At 37.4% G+C, this 18,267-nt stretch overlaps 1 protein-coding gene across 2 annotated transcripts in view; it reads left to right on the top strand.

Annotated features, from left to right (window-relative positions):
* Positions 1-18,267, top strand: part of LOC139934860 (uncharacterized) — a 57,129-nt gene that overhangs the window by 29,888 nt on the left and 8,974 nt on the right. For both annotated transcript variants that reach the window (XM_071929273.1, XM_071929274.1), the window contains 7 exons: positions 1,481-1,921; positions 4,147-4,374; positions 7,004-7,166; positions 11,310-11,583; positions 12,269-12,526; positions 13,355-13,482; positions 13,862-13,991. In XM_071929273.1, coding sequence (XP_071785374.1) covers positions 1,481-1,921; positions 4,147-4,374; positions 7,004-7,166; positions 11,310-11,583; positions 12,269-12,526; positions 13,355-13,482; positions 13,862-13,991 — 1,622 coding nt within the window. The remainder of the gene's footprint in view (positions 1-1,480; positions 1,922-4,146; positions 4,375-7,003; positions 7,167-11,309; positions 11,584-12,268; positions 12,527-13,354; positions 13,483-13,861; positions 13,992-18,267) is intronic.

Genomic DNA, 18,267 nt, shown 5'->3' with positions numbered 1-18,267 from the left:
CTTTTATGCTAACAGTTATTTTGAGTAATTACCAATAGTGTCCAGTACTTTTAAACAGCATTGGGGAGGCCCCAGAGTTTGACCAACTTCCAGTGGTGCGTCCAAAGCCAAGTGGAACCGTTGTGCTACTTTCCTAATTTGCTATTTTGCTAATAGTGTCCAGTGCCTTTAAAGCCATTGGACCCTTTCGGTAAACAGTATTGTCCAAGGCCCACACTTCGTGTATCACAACTTCTATATCAAATAACAAACCTGTGAAAATCTGGGCTTAATCGGTCATCGGAGTCGGGAGAAAATAACAGGAAAACCCACCCTTGTATCCGCGCGTTTCGCCGTGTCATGACATGTGTTTAAAATAAATCCGTAATTCTCGTTATATTGTTTTACTATTTTCTCAAAAAGTAAAGCATTTCATGGAATAATATTTCAAGAGAAGTATTTCACCACTACCTTCTGTAAACCCTGTAAGTTATTTGTAAATCTGTGAACTTTTTTCTGTTCCGAAAGGGTCCAATGGCTTTAACCAGTTTCTTACTGTAAGATACAGAGGGCTGTCACAGGAAACCGTGTATACTAGGGGGTCTCTCATTGGTTGCAATTTATGCAGAGACCTATTTGTGTCAATGGCATTAAAGAACATTACTGTTACTCCACTGAATCATTGATGACATAGTAATGATACGGTGACAGCCTAGATTTAGCGGACAGTCCGTGATTGCTATACCTTGGAGCTGATTTCTCACATCTTGGTTATATCTCTCACACTTGGCTGGCACAGCAGTGACACAGATTAGCTGACCTTTTGCTGTGAGGAGTCAATGTGAATGGGGTTGAGAGTCGGAGGAGGAGGAGGGGTTAATCGGAGTAGTGACCTCAGATGGACGTTGATTTTTATTTTTTGGTGTTATTAAAATGATGCATGGTTTCTCATATCCCTATGGTTTTAGGTTGAGGAATGAAAAAGGAGATTCCTGTTTAAAAAATTAACCAAATATGGGGTATTGAAGCATTATTTTTCATGAATTACAAAATTCAATTCAAAGCAATGCTTCAATTTCCACATATCATTATCAAGAAGCAGAAAAGTACAGTCAATAATATTTTAATGTGGAGGCATGTTCTAAAAAGCGGGGCTGTCAAGGAACAGCCTACAAAAGCACATGAACCATCCTATTTTTGAGAGTTTTCTTAAAGATGCAAAAAGGATGAAGAATCTAGTTACCTGTGCCGTCGTTCAAACTTAGGAGGTTTTATAAAAAAAAACTTTGTTGACACTTTATGACTTTTTGTTTACTTCTTAGAAACACCATTTGGTATGCTGATGATTCGTCAAGTCTCATGAAAAAATTCTATTTTATGAGAGATTTCTCAAAGATGAAAAAAATATGAAGAATTCTCAGTGACCTATGACCTCATTCAAACTTAGGAGGTTTAATAAAAAACTTTGTTGACACTTTATAACCTTTTGTTTACTTCTTAGATACTTCATTCCGCATGCTGATTGGTCAAATTGTAAGTCTCAACCTCCCCGTCATCGTCGCTTGGATTGGTCCACACCTCGATACCTACGTCACCGCTCGTTCCCAAGGCAGCAAGCCAACCCTCTACTTCAGCTGGACTCCCAACCCCCTAACAGCGTCCGGGCTCTACCATCGGATCTCCTTCCCAACATGCGTGGAAGGATCCACGTCAGAGACGAGCTACGGCTGCGATTTCCAACCCTACCCCATCAGCAAAGTGTCATGGCTTCCGCTATCCCAGAATGCACCTGACATCAGTATGATGATCACCGAGCTCAGCTTCAGCGATTTTGAGATGTTGATGATCTTAGGCACGTTTTATCGGAGTGATGGTGATATGGAGAACTTTGCGTGTGAATGGTTGAAAGCAAACAAAGTGGTTTGGAGTACATGGGTTCCAGGTAATTGAGTTTTCTTGTCAATTTTCTTCAATCAATTTCCCAAGTTGCATTTCTGTTTTATATTTTTAAAAGGTTAGTTTTACTGAAGGCACTCGTATGTGGTTATAAACTTTGCAGCAGGTTGTTTGTAACACTAGTTAACTTTGTAGCGCTGTGTAAAATTACTCCACTTCGCAAAGTTTGTAAAGAATATTTATCTCTTGCCACTTCCGTCATTTCTTCATCCCTTGCATTTTCTGAGCGCTTTGTCCTTTGAGAAAGACTCTGCTAGGGTCAAAACCTCAGACCATCAACTATTTTTTGCATGTGTACCTTTAGGTCCTTTTGGCTCCGAAAGCAGTTTGCAACAGCTAATTTTATTTTCTCCAAATATTTATAACATATCTAAAATATTGTCCCAGGCCCTGTTCCAAAACTGTAGCTTTGATTAGGCTACAGTCACCAATGTTTTGTCATATTAGCCTTCGAGCAAGACTCTGTTATGTTCAAAATATTAGTCCATTACCTTTTTTTTTTCACTGATACCATCATTTTGGTTTGTAAGCAGTTTGAAACAGCTAGTTCTATCTTTTTTTCTAAAGATGTTTATAAAATAACTAAAATATCCATGATGCTGTCCCAAAAGTTGAAGCTTTGATTAAGCTTCAACCACCATTATTTTGTGATATTAGCCTTTGAGAAAGACTCTCCGAGGGTCATTAATTATTTTTTGCATTTATACCATAAATCGTCAGCGTTTTCACGAAGTAGCACGCTACTTTTTAAATTAGCTTTACTTTTTTAATTAAGCTAATTAGTGTTTTCAATTTTTGCACAAACGTGGCATTTTTTTATTTCACGAAACAGCACCCAAACATCTGTTTACCATTGTAATGCATGGCACGTACTCGACCCAAAGTGAGGTAAAAGCGTTTTCACGAAGTAGCACGCAACGCACGCCCTGACCTAGTTTCATAAAGTAACACAAAATGCTGTGTTGTAGTATAGGCGTGTGCTACTTTGTGAAATCACAAAAAAGACATATTTCGCACTTTTTTGGTTTCCCGAAGTAGCACGGATCTTCTCTCGTGTCTAGTTTCATAATTAATTATGCAAATGAGTCAAAATAAGATTTATTGTTAAGTTCAAGTTATCAAGTATCTACATTGAGAAGTTTAAATGGAAGTACTGTGAAGTTTTGAAGGGAGATGGGTTTCTAAAAAGTGTTCAAGTTCAGAGGCTGTTTTCTCTGATTGTTATTTTTTGCTGGTCCTGGTATAGCAGTGAGTGCTACTTCGTGAAAACGCTGACGAAATGTCCTTTTGATTGGTAAGCCGTTTGAGACAGCTAATTCTATTTTCTAAAGATATTTATAACAGCAACTAAAATATCTTCCCTAGACGCTGTTCCAAAAGTTGTAGCTTTGATTGAGCTCCAACCCAACCACTAATGAGTACCCGTCTGGTAGACTTTTGCAATTCTACTTCCCCTACCTCAGTTAAACCACAACGACCTGTGTGGTAGACTCTTGCAATTCTCAGTTTGAAACCACAAAGACCCGAGTAACACACAACAGCTTCTGTGATTTCACTTTGTGTACAATTCTGACTAATGCTACAAACCCCAGAGCAAATTTAAACCAAAGCTCGTCATGAACTCCAAAGAGACCACGAGTCATGAAAACATGATTTCCCGATGATGTCATTATGAAAACAAAAATATTGTGAAATCCCCTGATTGACGAGACATAAATTGCATGGACTTGATTTTAATTCCAAAGACCATTTATGTTTTTTTTTTAAAGGACTATAATTCTACACTGCAATCAATTTCCTTGTGTCTAACTGAAATTCCTCTGACGTTCAACGATCATGAGTTTGTGTGAGCCAAATCGTCTAGATCAATAGCAGGCAGTGTGTCTAAAATTTACTAAGAAAGTTGAAAAGTTGCTTTACTCCCTGGCCGCTAATCCTGCCTAAAAAAATTTCACAAAAATGAAAGTATAATGAAGAGTGAGTCCTTGAGATGGGCTTTCCAATGGTATAAAACTTGTGCAAATGCAGCATTATTCTGAGGGTGATTTGACTGTCCTTATTCTTAAAAAAATATTTAATGGCCTGACGCTTCAATCCCTCGCCAAGAAGGTTTACGAGCATCATCATCATTGGATATCTAAAACGAGACCCGGATCCGCTTTTTTCTGGGGTTATTTTTTTTTAAACACCTTGTTCTTTCTTACTTAACAGACAAGCTGAACCCTAAGAGAAAGATCTACCTCGGAGGTCTTTTCCCAGACAACATCGCAGAGTTTAGTAGTATAGGGATTGGTGCTCAGCTTGCCGTAGAGGCGGTCAATAAAGACGGCAATATCTTAAGCTCTCATGAGATTGAGCTGATTGTAGATGGATCTGATGGGAGTGACGCAGTAGCATCTTACTTGAGACTACAAAGTGATAAAGCAAAACCAATCATAGGTAAGAAAGTTCAGATCAAATACAATTTTTTATATTTTTTTATATATATAAAAGTACACTGAGATTTGCCAACTTTAAGACAATGTCACATGAGGCAATCTGCATGCAACCAGGGCCCAATTCCATAAAACTGTTAAGCAGAAAGGCCTACTGTTGAAAGAATTTTTATGCTGAGCAAAAATTGAGTGTGGCACAACTCATAACAATGTAAACTTAATGTAGTTTTAGCTTGTAACCTGTTTCTGTTGAGCTATTATTTTCTGCTTAGCAAGCTGTTTGTGCTTACAGGCTTTATGCACGGCCCAAATTTTTAGAGCTGCTTAAGCACATAATTCAGCTCACAAATAGTTTTGCGCTTAGCAAAAATAAGCAGAATTCCAGTCACAAGATGTACATGTGACATAGAATTTCGGCTGTTAACTATATTCTGGTAAGCATCTTGTTGTACTTTCTACATTTTTGCTTAAGCAGCTTTATGAAAATGGGCCCAGTTCCAGTCAAAGAACAAAGATAGGGAGACCACCAGTTAAGGGCTAGATAGCTCAGTTGGTAGAACACCGGCACGTTATTCTGAGGTCGGTGGTTTAATAATAATAATAATAATAATAATAATAATAATAATAATGGAAATTTATATAGCGCCTATGTAATAAATGCAGAATTTGTACACAACAATCAATGATTAAAAAACACAGAGAATAAACCCTAGTTAAAAGACTGGAATTGCTACAGAGAATACAAAAATATATGTACATGTACTTGTACTTAGTTGTTTAAAAAAAAAAAAAAAATTAAACTTGTCTTTTTTTTCGAGTTTTACTTCCTCTGAGTTTGCACTCAATGAACCTCAGCTCACCTAGTAATAATAAATTATTGAAAACGGATTTGACATTTTTTTTGAAATCAATTGAAGGAAACTAAACATTTTCTTTGTCAATCATAAACACGTTTAAATCATTCCCACTCCACCTCCCGTTTATCTCTGTTTATCCTCTCCAAGTCACCAACGTCATCCTCCGTCGCTTTCTTAGCTCTCTAATCTACTTATCTCATGTGTAGATTTCTCTTCTTTATTGGAGACAGATGTAAGACTTTATTTTCCCAATTGATTCACACTTGCTACTTATCCAGCATGGCTCCACAATCTTCCTGTGTCTGTCGTCGCTCATTCTCATCAAAGTTACCGGTCTCAATTATTAATTTAAAGGGCCTATGTACCTTTTCCTAACACAAAACACAATGTCCGCAGATTTACATTAAACTTACACAGTTTGAAGATTATGATAGTAGAAAGCTTCCCTTGAAATTTTACTTACTGAGATGCTGTAGTTTTTGAGAAATGAGTAAAACAAATAATTTTCGTCTCAGTTTTAGCATGTAAAAACGTATTAACCAGTTATGCTATGGTTTTGGTATAATATCATAACTGGTTAATAGGATTTTATATGCTAAAATAATTTTCGTCTTCCTGAGACGAAAATTATTATGTGACTTGTTTTTCTCATTTCTCAAAAACTACACAACCTTAGTTAGTATTATTTGAAGGGAAGCTTTCCACTATCATTATCTTCAAACCCTGTAAGTTAAATGTAAATCTGTGGACATTTAAAAAAGGTACCCAAATGTTTTACAGGGATTGTACATGGTTGGTAATTGGAACCCACTGTATGTTTCAGTCATATGTAGTTGTTGATATATACCGTGACCTGTGAAAATTTTATTTCAAAAGGTGTAGCAATTTGAGATATTGCCAAGAATATGAAGTAGTTATGTCCACGCAAGAGGAATAATTCTTTTGGAATAGACAATCTGAGCTAAACCTTTTTATAGCTAAACACTTCTCAAAATTCAAACTGGGAGATAAAAAGTGATACATTTTTTTTGAAATCATTGCCAAACGCATACAGACCTTTATTTCAATATGGTTTCAAACACCCAAATATTGTATGTTGTTTCTCAAGTTTTGCTGGCTATTTTATACATTCGTTGAGAAAAATTTATATTTAATCCCTGCGAGTTGTTTTAAAATGCAATTTATTGAAGCAAATAATAAATCACAAAAGAAACTGACTGGGTAAATTTGAAAATTAATTTTGGTTTGAACAAAGAATAATTTACTAGAGCTGTAAAAACAATTTTATCCTGCCACCGTTTGACCAACTTGTTGGCGCCCTACCAACTGAGCTAATAATAAATTTACTCAATACTTGCTTTTTTTTCAATTGTTAGCACAATTAAGAAGTTCTTAGTCCTAACTGTTCATGGATTGGTCAAAATAAGTTATGTCTAATGAATACCACATTAAGCTCTCCTGATTCATGATTGGTCTAGAAGTTTTTCATCATGAATATGTATGTTAGAATTAGAATTAGAATTAGAATTAGAATTAGAATTAGAATTATTTATTCATTTGTATATTATTTATTAATTATTTATTTATTATGTATGCACACTGTCAGCTAGGTGATGTTTCCCTGGTTCATGATTGGTTTAAAAGTTTTCCATCATCATGAATATGTATGTAAATATGCACACTATCAGCAACATGATGTTTTCCTGCTTCATGATTGGTCTTAAAGTTATATTTTATCATAAATATGTATGATATGCAAATTATCTATTTCTACAGGTGTGATTGGTCCAATGGAGTCAGATGACTCTAAAGTTGTTGGTTTAATTGCTGGTCTCTATAAGACTGTTGTTATAAGCTACAGTGCAGAATCGCCCATCCTATCCAGTGACGTGCAGTTTCCATACTTTGCTCGTACCATACCAAGTGCAGATGAAGATGCGTAAGTAACTTAGTCACCTTTGCATCCTTAAAGCTGACCTATGATTTTCTTATGCCCACAATAAACCGTCGTCAGCGAGCAGACAAAATATGCTCAGGTCACAATGACTGAGAAATCGTGCGCCTGCGATTGGTTCCCTACCGTCGGGATCATGTTGTACAAGTTAGTTTGTTCTACTGTTGTGACTGTTAATTTTTTCAAGCGGCGAATGTTTCAGATTGTCTTAAAATCATCGCAGTTACACTCAGGGTGTAAATAATCGCTGACTGAAAAGTTCCCGATGGTCTTAGCTCAGGCGCAGTGTGATCCTGAAAAGTCAGTCGCCGACTGTTTTTGTTTTTACTCAAGGTTGTTCTGAGGACGGCTTTAGGGTCATGTCACCAGAGGCAATTTACAAGAAATCATCTTCCTCCTCAGCATCTATTATTATATCCTTTTTGAGTGTAATTTTATTGAGCATGTGGAGAAAAATAAAGTCCCTAAAATAATAACTATTTCCAGGCAAACTCCAAGAAGAGAATCCATTCACATTTGAATGTTCACATATTATTCTTGTGGATCGTAGACTGTAAGACATTGTTTAAAAAGCTACTCAAGTGCTGCCAAAGTGCTCCTGTAGTCTCCAAAGTTGCCTCATGTGACAAAGCCCTTAGATTCAAGATAAGACAAACTCAGGCAAAATTATGAAAATTAAGGGAGAAAAAACAAATTTTCTACAACAGAATTTTCAAAATAAAACACAATGATGCATTAATATTCAACTGAAAAACACCAGACTACTTGACTTGTTCGCTCCTGAGTTTACTGGGTCGGGGCTAAAATCACTTGCCTCAAGCAGTCCATCGGATGTTCGAGCCTTGTATAATACAACCAAGAATCTAGAAGAATATAAAAGCAACCATATAAGTGAGTGAAACATCTTAATTGCACAACTCCTTGAGTAATGGTTCCTTGATGATGCAGGAAGTTAAGATGATATCGATCTTCCTCGACTCATTTATCCTCTCCACCCCCCCCCCCCCCTCCCCCCTCCCTCTCTAGTGGATTAGAAGAGCCCTGGGATTAAGACGCAGTTTCCTCCCGTAGCGAATCACGTCCTATCTTTACCCCAGTGATTCATGGTTTCTGATGGGTCTAAATTTATAACCAGTGTTATGACCGACAATGACCAGTCTACTGCTAAAGCTTCCGTCTTGGACTTCACTTTGTATGGACATACTAAGGAGGCATTTGATAACTTATCATTTCTTGTCTACTTTTTAGAAAGAGGGTTGGGGTTTTGTCTTCTCAGTGAAGGAATCAGTTTGTTTATTGAATTATATAATAATTCATAGTTTCTGATGGGGCTAAATTTCTATCAAGTGTTATGACCGACAATGACCAGTCTCCCTGATAAAACTAGTGTCTTGGACTTCAGTTTGTATGGACAATTACAAGGAAGCATGATGAGTTATCAGTTTTTCTAGACTTTCTAGAAAGATCATGTTTCTTCTCTACTTTCTAGTAGAGGGAGTTTTGTCTTTTTTGTGTGAACTGTAATAATATAAACATTTCTCACGAGGTATTTTGTAGAAACAACTTTTTAAAAATTGTTAAAAAATTGTTGTAGAAGAATAAGAAGAAACTAAAAAAAATAGTAAACTTGCGGGTACAACCATGTGTAAACCTCTTTTGTGTGAGTGTTGGCTCTGAAAAGAGCCGGTTGGCCTCTCGACATTTTGAACAGTATACTCTGCTCGTCTTCAGGACAAGAGTGTATTTATCCTGATGGGTAAAGTTTACTGCCACAAGTTGGTTGCTTTAGAGAGGACAAGTAGCATAATTTTATTTTGATCCTGAGTGAGGGTTTCGTCACATGAGGCAGCATTACAGGCAACTTTGAGGACCACTTTGGTAGCACATCAGTAGTGTTTATAATGTCTTACCATACCCAAGAAAAAAGTGTGCACATACAAGGTTAATTTCTTTGCCACAGTATCAAAAATTAAAAAGACATTATTGCTCAAGAGCAACCAGTTTAAAGGCAGTGTAACTACTCAAAATAATTATTAGCATAAAACCTTACTTGGTGGCGAGTAATGGGGAGAGGTTTATGGAATAAAACATTGTGAGAAACGGAAGTATTTTTCCACGAATTTGATTTTGAAACCTCAGATTTAGAATTTGAGGTCTCGAAATCAACCATCTAAAGGCACACAACTTTATGTGACAAGGGTGTTTTTTCTTTCAGTATTATCTCGCAACTTTGACAACCAATTGGGCTCAAATTTTCACAGGTTTGTTATTGTATGCATATGTTTAGATACACAAAGTGCAAAGACTAGTCTTTGACAATTACCAATAGTGTCCAGTGTCTTTAAAGAATACAACTTGACAGTAAAAATATGTCAAGAACCATATTCAAATGGGAATGCCTTTTCTAAGTTCTGAGAGATTGCCTGGAACTGATTGCCTGTGAATTACTTTGTTTGACATGGCCCTTAGGGTAAACTCCTCGAATATTACTTCTTGAAGATCATTCAAATAGACGTGATCGTGATAATTACACCGCGATGTGTTCGAGTTGTAAGTTTCGAGGGGTGTAGTAAACCTTTTTAATCTTGTCGCAGCACGCCTGTTTCGTGACCTTGATCATGATTTCATCAGGGAATTCAGCGTTAATCATGAGCAACCCTTCAAATCCAACGAGATAGGTTGGGGTCAAAATCGTCATCAAATCATTTTTCTTGGGTGGAGGGTGTGATATTTAGCAGGTGTCGAATCGGGCAAAGCATAGCATAGACTTGTGGACAAGTTGTTAAATGTCTGTCACCGTGATAGCGCTCTGACTCTCTCCGCGACCAACTTTCCTCGCGTTTCCCACGACACTGGCAGTATTCTCACGAGACTGCTGGCCCCCGCGAGACTACTGCTCTCACGAGTCTAGTCCCATTTAACAGGGGAGCAGAACTTGGCAACCAGCAGCTTCGCGCTTGAACAGTGATCTTGCGAGAGCAGTATTCGATCGCGGAAACCTGAATCATTACGCCACCACCACAACTCGACTATCTCACCGCGACAGACCATTCACGTCTTGTCCACAAGTCTAGGCAAAGTAGTCTTCGCTCATCAGGGAGGTTGGAGTTTCTGAGGAGACTTGACTTTCATAGTGTGTTCTCAACGACACATGGAAGGCATTAGGTCACAGCCAAGACAGCCTTGCCCCGGCTAGGATGACTTCCCATACTTCAAATGCCACAAATTAAGGAAAATACAAACTGTTCCTGCACTTAGCGAGGAGATACGCGTGACTCATGACGTCTCTAGCGGCCAACTGATGGAGGGGAGGGATTGAAAGTCGGCAAAAGTGGACGTCAACTTTTTTGTCCCTTGCCTCTCGGTGCATGTGTCAAACATTATTGGAAGTCAACATCGATAAAATATTGATCGATTTACAGATGTCAGACCTTACTGGGAATTTGCTGGTGAAGTGCTTCCCTTTTTTTATTAGACCTGAACGGATTACTAATAGGTCTTACTTTTTCTGACCACTTCATGTGTAAAATATACAATTGAGACATTTTGCATTTCTTTTTTCTTTTTTTTTCTTTTAAACATTTTGCATTAAGTTCTGTGTAAGATTTTGAGCTTGGTATTAATTTATTTAAAGTCTCTGTCATAAACATCAGTTAACTGAATAAATATGGATATGTATTTGCCTGTCCATCATGAAAGTTTGGGCTTCTTTGCAAACTATTTTTTACAAAAATGTGATTATCCTTTTTATTTTTGGCTGGAAAAAAAGAACAATTACCAAAGTGGGACTTGAACCTGCAACTTCCAGATTTTACAGGCTGGCACTCTACCAACTGAGCTATCTAGCCCTAATGTTGGCTGTATAACAATTATAGATTGACTGGCTTCTGACTGGCACAGAGATTGACACAATAAGGAGATTGCCAACAGAAGGGCTCAGTTGGTAGAGGACTGGCGTATTAATATGGACGAATATTTAGTCCCACTCTTGTAAATATGTCTTTGTTCTACCCAAAATATTAAAAAATTTACACAGTCAGTTTCCCTTGTGGTTTACTTTGATTTGATTGTTTTAATAAACAAAATGAATGAAAAAGTGACATCTATAATTTTTATTAAATTTTACAGTTATGCATTGATAGAGTTCTTCAAGACCAACAACTGGAAGCGTTATGCAGCGTTATCTGACAGTACAATCTCAAGTCTTGAGGTCATCTCAGCCGTAGAAGACATTCTTGAGTCACACGAGATAACTCTCGTCTCATCTCAGAGTTTCACCACCCCTCTTCCTCTAAACCCAGCCCTCTTCTTTCAAGACATTAAGAACCAGCGAGCGAGTATCATCATTGGAAAGTTTTCTGACGCAGCGGCACGAGTGCTGCTATGTGAAGCTTATCAACAGGTGAAGACTCAAACTAGTTGTCATATAGGGTGCGTTCGTTTAGCTTCCCTGGGTCTACCCCTCGGTGCTCACTCGGGTGAGCCCCTGACAACAGCTAAACGAACGACCACTCACCGCTCTCGTAGTGATGTTGTTTACCTGGGGCCAACCCCTAAGTGACACACTCCACAAGCAGGCGCGGGGTGAGCCCCTGGAATGACGTCAAAAGCTTTCGAACGCACCGGGGCAGACCGGGGATGACCCAGGGAAGCTAAACAAACGCACTCATAATAACTATATAACTATAATAGTAGTGGCTTAAATCACGCATATCCAGTCATCAAGGTGCCCCAATGCATTTAGTATTTTTCCTGCAGGCTACATTTTTGTGCGAACTTCATTTCAAAAAGTGCTCTCTTACCGTTATGTCTGCATTGGAAGAAACATTTTTTGCAAAAATTGTTTTTTAGATTGAAATGTTTTTGAATCCTTCTCTCTAAAACCACATATCCTATGAGGGAACTAATTTTCAAAATGTTGCACATTGTCAACAGCTGTAATTTTTTTTTTTTTATGGCCATGAATTTTTGGAGTAACTACCAACGGTATACCCTCCCTTAAAATAAATTCCCAACTAAATAAACGTTTCCAACTTTAAGACGGAATACAGCAATCACCAATTACTTTATTGTGTTTCAATATTCAGGATGTTACCGGCTACACAGGTTACCAGTGGTTCTTACCCACACATTACCCTGATGGTTGGTGGGACACCGACTACTACAATAGTGATATGCATGAACCCACTGAGTCGGTACCCTGTAGAACTCATGAGATGGCTCTAGCTGTAGCTGGTTACATGAGTCTATCGAGAATGAGCGTTGCAGAAGGGGGTCAGCGAGTGATTGGAGGACTCAGTGCTACTCAGTGGCATGAGCGATATCAACGGGAACTCATTCATCAGGTTGGTAGTTTTGGGCTAAATTTATTTTACTTTTTTTATTATTTCCAGAACTTCAATATGAATATTGATAGTAAATACAGTGTAGAAAATAGTGATTTAAATGTTAAAATAAGCAAAAAAATATAAATGAAATAACTTCAAATGGTAACTAGCCTTTGAAATTATGAAATGTGCAATTTATTTTTAATGCATATAATAGATGTTAATTTTGCATCGGGGATAACAAATATTAATTTTTAATGCAGTTTTTCAAAAGATTTCTGGGTGTTTTTTGTATAAATTGTTTGTATAATTTTTGTTTATGAATATCAATTAATTTTATTTGTGGTTTATTTAAAATGGCTGAATATTTGCCCCCCAAAAAATCAGCAGTTATATTTATTGATTTTCTCAATATTAATCATGGAATATTTGAAAAGGAGGTTCGCACATTAGGAAAAAGTACATAACAAAAAACCATACTTGAAAACAGCAATTCATTAAAGAACAGGAACATACCAATTACCAGCAGCATCTACAAAGTGCACTGCACTACAAAGCAAAGATCAAACTCGAAAACATTCTGTATACACAAAACTGAAAGGATCTTGTTAATACATAAAGAGGGACTCCAAAATAAAATTCAGGGTTGTTATCAACTCACCTTCCAATAAAATGTGGGAAAACTTAAGCGTATAAATTTTGTAAAATCCCACAAGTCTGAAGTCTGATGCTCACATTTTCAAATAATGGTTTGTACATATGAGAATCTTTTTCTATTTTTTCCTTCTTTGAGAAAATATGTTTTGCCATGCCACCAATACAATTGTTTTCATTTCTTACTTTTAGGGAAAGCAGGCAACAGATTTTGCGGCGTATGCGTATGATGCAGTCTGGACCTTTGCCTTAGCATATGAGAAACTCCTGCACGACAGCCCAGGTGCGCTGACTGTCTCAAGGCAGAATCGTGAGATGCAGTAAGTAGACAATAATAGAAGCAACCAATTAAACTATTTCACTCTTCTCACTTTGTGTATCTCAATGTATGCATAAAATAACAAACCTGTGAAAATTTGAGCTCAATTGATCGTCGAAGTTGCGAGATAACAATGAAAGAAAAAACATCTTTCTCACACAAAGTTGTGTACTTTCAGATGCTTGATTTCGAGACCTCAAAATCAAATTCGTGTAAAATCACCTCTGTCTTGAAAACTACGTTACTTCAGAGGGAGCCGTTTCTCACCAACAGCTCCCAATTACTCGTTACCCAGTGGGATTTTATGGTAATAATTATTTTGAGTAAATACTAATAGTGTCCACTGCCTTTAAGAGAAAGTTTATTTTGATTCTGTAAAGGTTTATCATGGAGACTCTGTCTCAGACTGAGTTTGAAGGGATGACAGGCAAAGTGTTTTTTGACGGGACAGATCGTCGAGGCCCTATCCGGATCTTTCAGCATGTACCCCTGGGGTCAAAGGTCATCACAGTGAGTACAAAAAATTTTTGAGATCTTTCATTTGATGCATGCAGGCCTCAAATAAACCAACGGCACCCACAGCAATTGCCGTGGTGCCCTGTGCTTTTGCTGTGGTGCGCTTTGCAAAGTTCCTATACAAATTATTATTTTCCTCATTGAAGTGCCCCTTAAGAAAACTGCTCACGTCTTGGTGTATATCCCAACATATGCATAACAAATCTGTGAAAATTTGGACTCGATTGGTTATCAATTGCAAGGAGTGAGAAGTAATACCTCTGTCTCAAAAATTGTGTTACTTCAGAGGGAGCCGTTTCTCACAACTCTCCATTGCTCGTTATACCAAGTAAGTTTTTATGCTAACTCTTATTTTGAGTAATTACCAGTTGTGTCGTTTTAAGTGAAGGTAAAGGTTTGCCTTTCACAGACTTGATTCAAGTTAAGATCTCAGACTTCTCTGAGAGCACCTTGAGATCGTGGGTTCCACTGACTCAATGATACTCACTGGGGAGCGCTGAGTTGTGTTGTGTCATTTTCATTTCCTGAATATATTAAGGTAGTTCTAAAGGACATGAGCTCTGTAGATGTAGATCAATAGACACAAGGACAAAGGGCTACTGTCTGGTGATTTGGGGAATTTAATCAATGTTTGTGTTTCTTTCGTTTTGTAAATCAAACTTGATCTAGGCTCTTCTAATTAAATTTAGCAGTTGTACCGCTTCTGACTGGCACACCTGAACAAAGATATTGACATAATATGGAGACTGCCAATAGGGCTAGAGCTCTTGGCACAATAATCCAGAGGTCGATGGTTCAAATCCTGCTCTAGTCAACTTTTTTTATTTAAAGCCCTGGACACTATTGGTAATTGTTGAAAACCAGTCTTCTCGCTTGGTGAATCTCCACATATGCATAAAATAACAAACCTGTGAAAATTTGAACTCAATTGGTCGTCAAAGTTGCGAGATATTATTGAAAGAAAAAACACCTTGTCACACGAAGTTGTGTGCTTTCAGATGGTTGTTTTCGAGACCTCAAATTCTAAATCTGAGGTCTCGAAATCAAATTCGCGGAAAATAACTTCTTCCTTGAAAACTACGCCACTTCAGAGGGAGCCGTTTCTCACAATGTTTTATACTATCAACCTCTCCCCATTACTCGTTACCAAGTAAGGTTTTATGCTAATAATTATTTTGAGTAATTACCAATACTGTCCACTGCCTTTAACCCTGAATCATCTGATTAAATTTGCATAGATCATGTATCATCTATAATGACAAATTGGGGTTTCATCATGGACTTATTGGACAAAGTTGTTTTGATTCATCTAAAAAAAAGATTATGAAAAAGTTGTGATTGTTATACTTGAATGAATGTATGAATTTTTAACAAAAAAATATTAAATTGTTTAGTTTAATACCTGTAATATTACTGGTATTGTGTATCGCTAAACCAGCTTTTACTTAAGCTTCTGTGCTTTGCAGATAAACATCATAAGTTATCACACAAGCGCGAGTGGAATACGGAAAAATATAGCGCGTCTGCGTCCCATATCCAACGAGGCCAAAGACCGAGTTGGATATGGGAACACATATAGCTATATTTTCCGTATTTCCACGAGCGTGCGTGTGATAACGTATTTATCTTCAAGCAAACTTGGCGCGTGACATAGAACACACAATACGCATGGTAGTGATATTAGCCGTGCAATATAGGTTTCTATCACCACTCCATTCTGCGAATCTTATTGGAGGATTAGCACGTACTTGAAGATAACTTTGGTTGTTTAGTTCTGTAACTATTATTTGTTTGACAAACAAAATTGTGATTTATACTTTAAAACAAAACCTTGGAGGACTATCAATGATGTACATATCCTGAAGTTAAGTTTCATCAATCCAAAATCCAAAATCAAAACAATCAAAGTCTTTAAGTTACCACCAAATTAGATTACGTTTCTAATTGGATAATGGTCAGAAATGACAGCGAGAACAAAAAAGCGAGTTGGAGTTTTTGAAATGTTGTCCCCGTTGGTTTGGGAATTCCTTCTTTATTTTGTTTGTACCCTTCAATCATTCGGATTCCTCGACTGAGTCACAGTCAAACCACAAGAGGTTAGAGTAGACATAGCGTCTCCCGTCGTTCTATCGTTGAGTGAACGCCAAAGACTTCTAGATTGACTTGAGTTTTGTTTCATGTCGAAACCCGACCGCCATACAGATCATGGAAATCATTATTGCTGTAATAAGTTACTTGCTTGACAGAAACTGTCGAGTGCTTTTTTGCCTCCTTCCCCCCTGTGGAATACCTCTTGAAGATGTTTTGTAAGGAGGTGCTCGTCATCATGCTGGGATTATCAGGGGTGAATGAGTGTGCTGTGATTGGCCGTCGTTCAGGCTTGTCCTTCATGTTGGTGATCTTGTGAACCTTGTAACTCCAGATGAGTCGGGATTATAGAACTTAAAGGCAGTGGACACTATTGGTAATTACTCAAAATAATTATTAGCATAAAACCTTTCTTGGTGACGAGTAATGGGGAGAGGTTGATGGTATAAAACATTGTGAGAAACGGCTCCCTCTGAAGTGCCATAGTTTTCGAGAAAGAAGTAATTTTCCACGAATTTGATTTCGAAACCTCAGATTTAGAAATTGATGTCTCGAAATCAACCATCGAAACGCACACAACTTCATGTGACAAGGGTGTTTTTTTCTTTCATTATTATCTCGCATATTCGATGACTAATTGAGCTCAAATTTTCACAGGTTTGTTATTTTATGCATATGTTGAGATACACCAACTGTGAAGGCTAGTCTTTGACAATTACCAATATTGTCCACTGTCTTTAAAGTTGTTTTATTTCAATAGAAATCTAACTTTTGTTTTGAAATGATCTGAAATCATTTTGGCGGCAGAGCTTTTATTTATACCATGCCCAATATGTGGAAAAACAAAAAGTAAAGAGTAATAAAGAAACATTTAATAACTAAATACATCAATCAAAAAATGTGCACATATACTTTAACAAACACTTTAAGTATCAACAGATTTTCCATGGACTTTTGTCATACTCCATTATGGTTTTCTCTTGGTTTCTTTTTATAATTTGTTGGGATTTTTTGTTAATGATTCTAGAAGCATAGTAGTTTTACAAAGTGACCTATCCCAATGCATTGGTTTGTTCTTAGCACTCTGTGTATGTGTTTATTAATTACTAATTAAAAAGTTTTCAGGAATTCAAACACATTGACAGTTCTGTACGAATAAAGTAGTCATCTTAATTTTTGTCTTAGATAAAAAAAAAATTAATAACTCAAAACATCAGTTTTAATTATAGTGCAACTTCAATCATAATTTTCTCCTAACCTTTTTTTCGTATTGATGACTAGATAGGTAATTTTGTGGTACAAGTGACAAAATTATCTTATTAACAAATGTCTGCAACTCATTAACCAAGGTTATACTTTTCACTTTTAACTTATCGCTAAACGACCGAAACACCACAGTTTAGTAAGAACTTAAGACATTGCCTCTCTGATGTGTGTCAATTAGAGTGAGTCCGTACTACTTATGAGACACGTCTCCTAGAGGTGAATAAACTCAGTTTGAAGGAAATCTACGATAAAACCCGCTACATAATTACCTGTAACAAGCAATACACGTTAGAAGGGGGAATTACAGCCAAGCGCCCGGTCACTGTCCCCGCTTTCCCAAAACACGCTCCCCCAGGAGAGGGTAGCAAGTAAGAGGGGACTCTGCCAGGATACTTCGGAAAACCCTGATGATAGACACGATTTCTTGTGTTTGGGGGGTCCGCTAATTGTTCCATCTAAACCTAAAGTGACATCTCGAGGAAATTGGATGATCCTTTATTGGCTGGAGTGTGTTCTGGCATCGGCCGTCGTGGGAGAGAAAGGGTGAAGATGTAGGGCAGTGGAACGGAGGGTTTTCGTCTGTGACTAAATGTACCGCGACTGTGAGTAATTGTTTGTTGGGATGAGTCGTGAGTCTTGCGAGGAATTATGAAAACGGTGGAAGGTGGAAGTGACGCTGATTTCAAATGATTTGTTTGATCGAACCACCTCTCAGCGGTTCGGAGGATCCTTCATGCAAGATATTCTTCCTACTTTAGTCTAAATTTTTTTGTCTTTTTTTGTCCTTGGAAAGTTCTGAAAAACTATGATTAAATAGCCTGAAAAGTCTATTAAAGCATACATCATGTTTACATGTAGGTCAGACCTAGGAGGTCAAAAAAGTTACTTTTTTTCAAAGGACCAAATATTATGCCTG

Source organism: Asterias amurensis, chromosome 3 (assembly GCF_032118995.1).
Source record: "Asterias amurensis chromosome 3, ASM3211899v1".
Classification (NCBI taxonomy): Eukaryota; Metazoa; Echinodermata; class Asteroidea; order Forcipulatida; family Asteriidae; genus Asterias; species Asterias amurensis.
The sequence above is the reverse complement of the archived record's forward strand: the minus strand, read 5'-3'. Positions and strand labels throughout refer to the sequence as shown.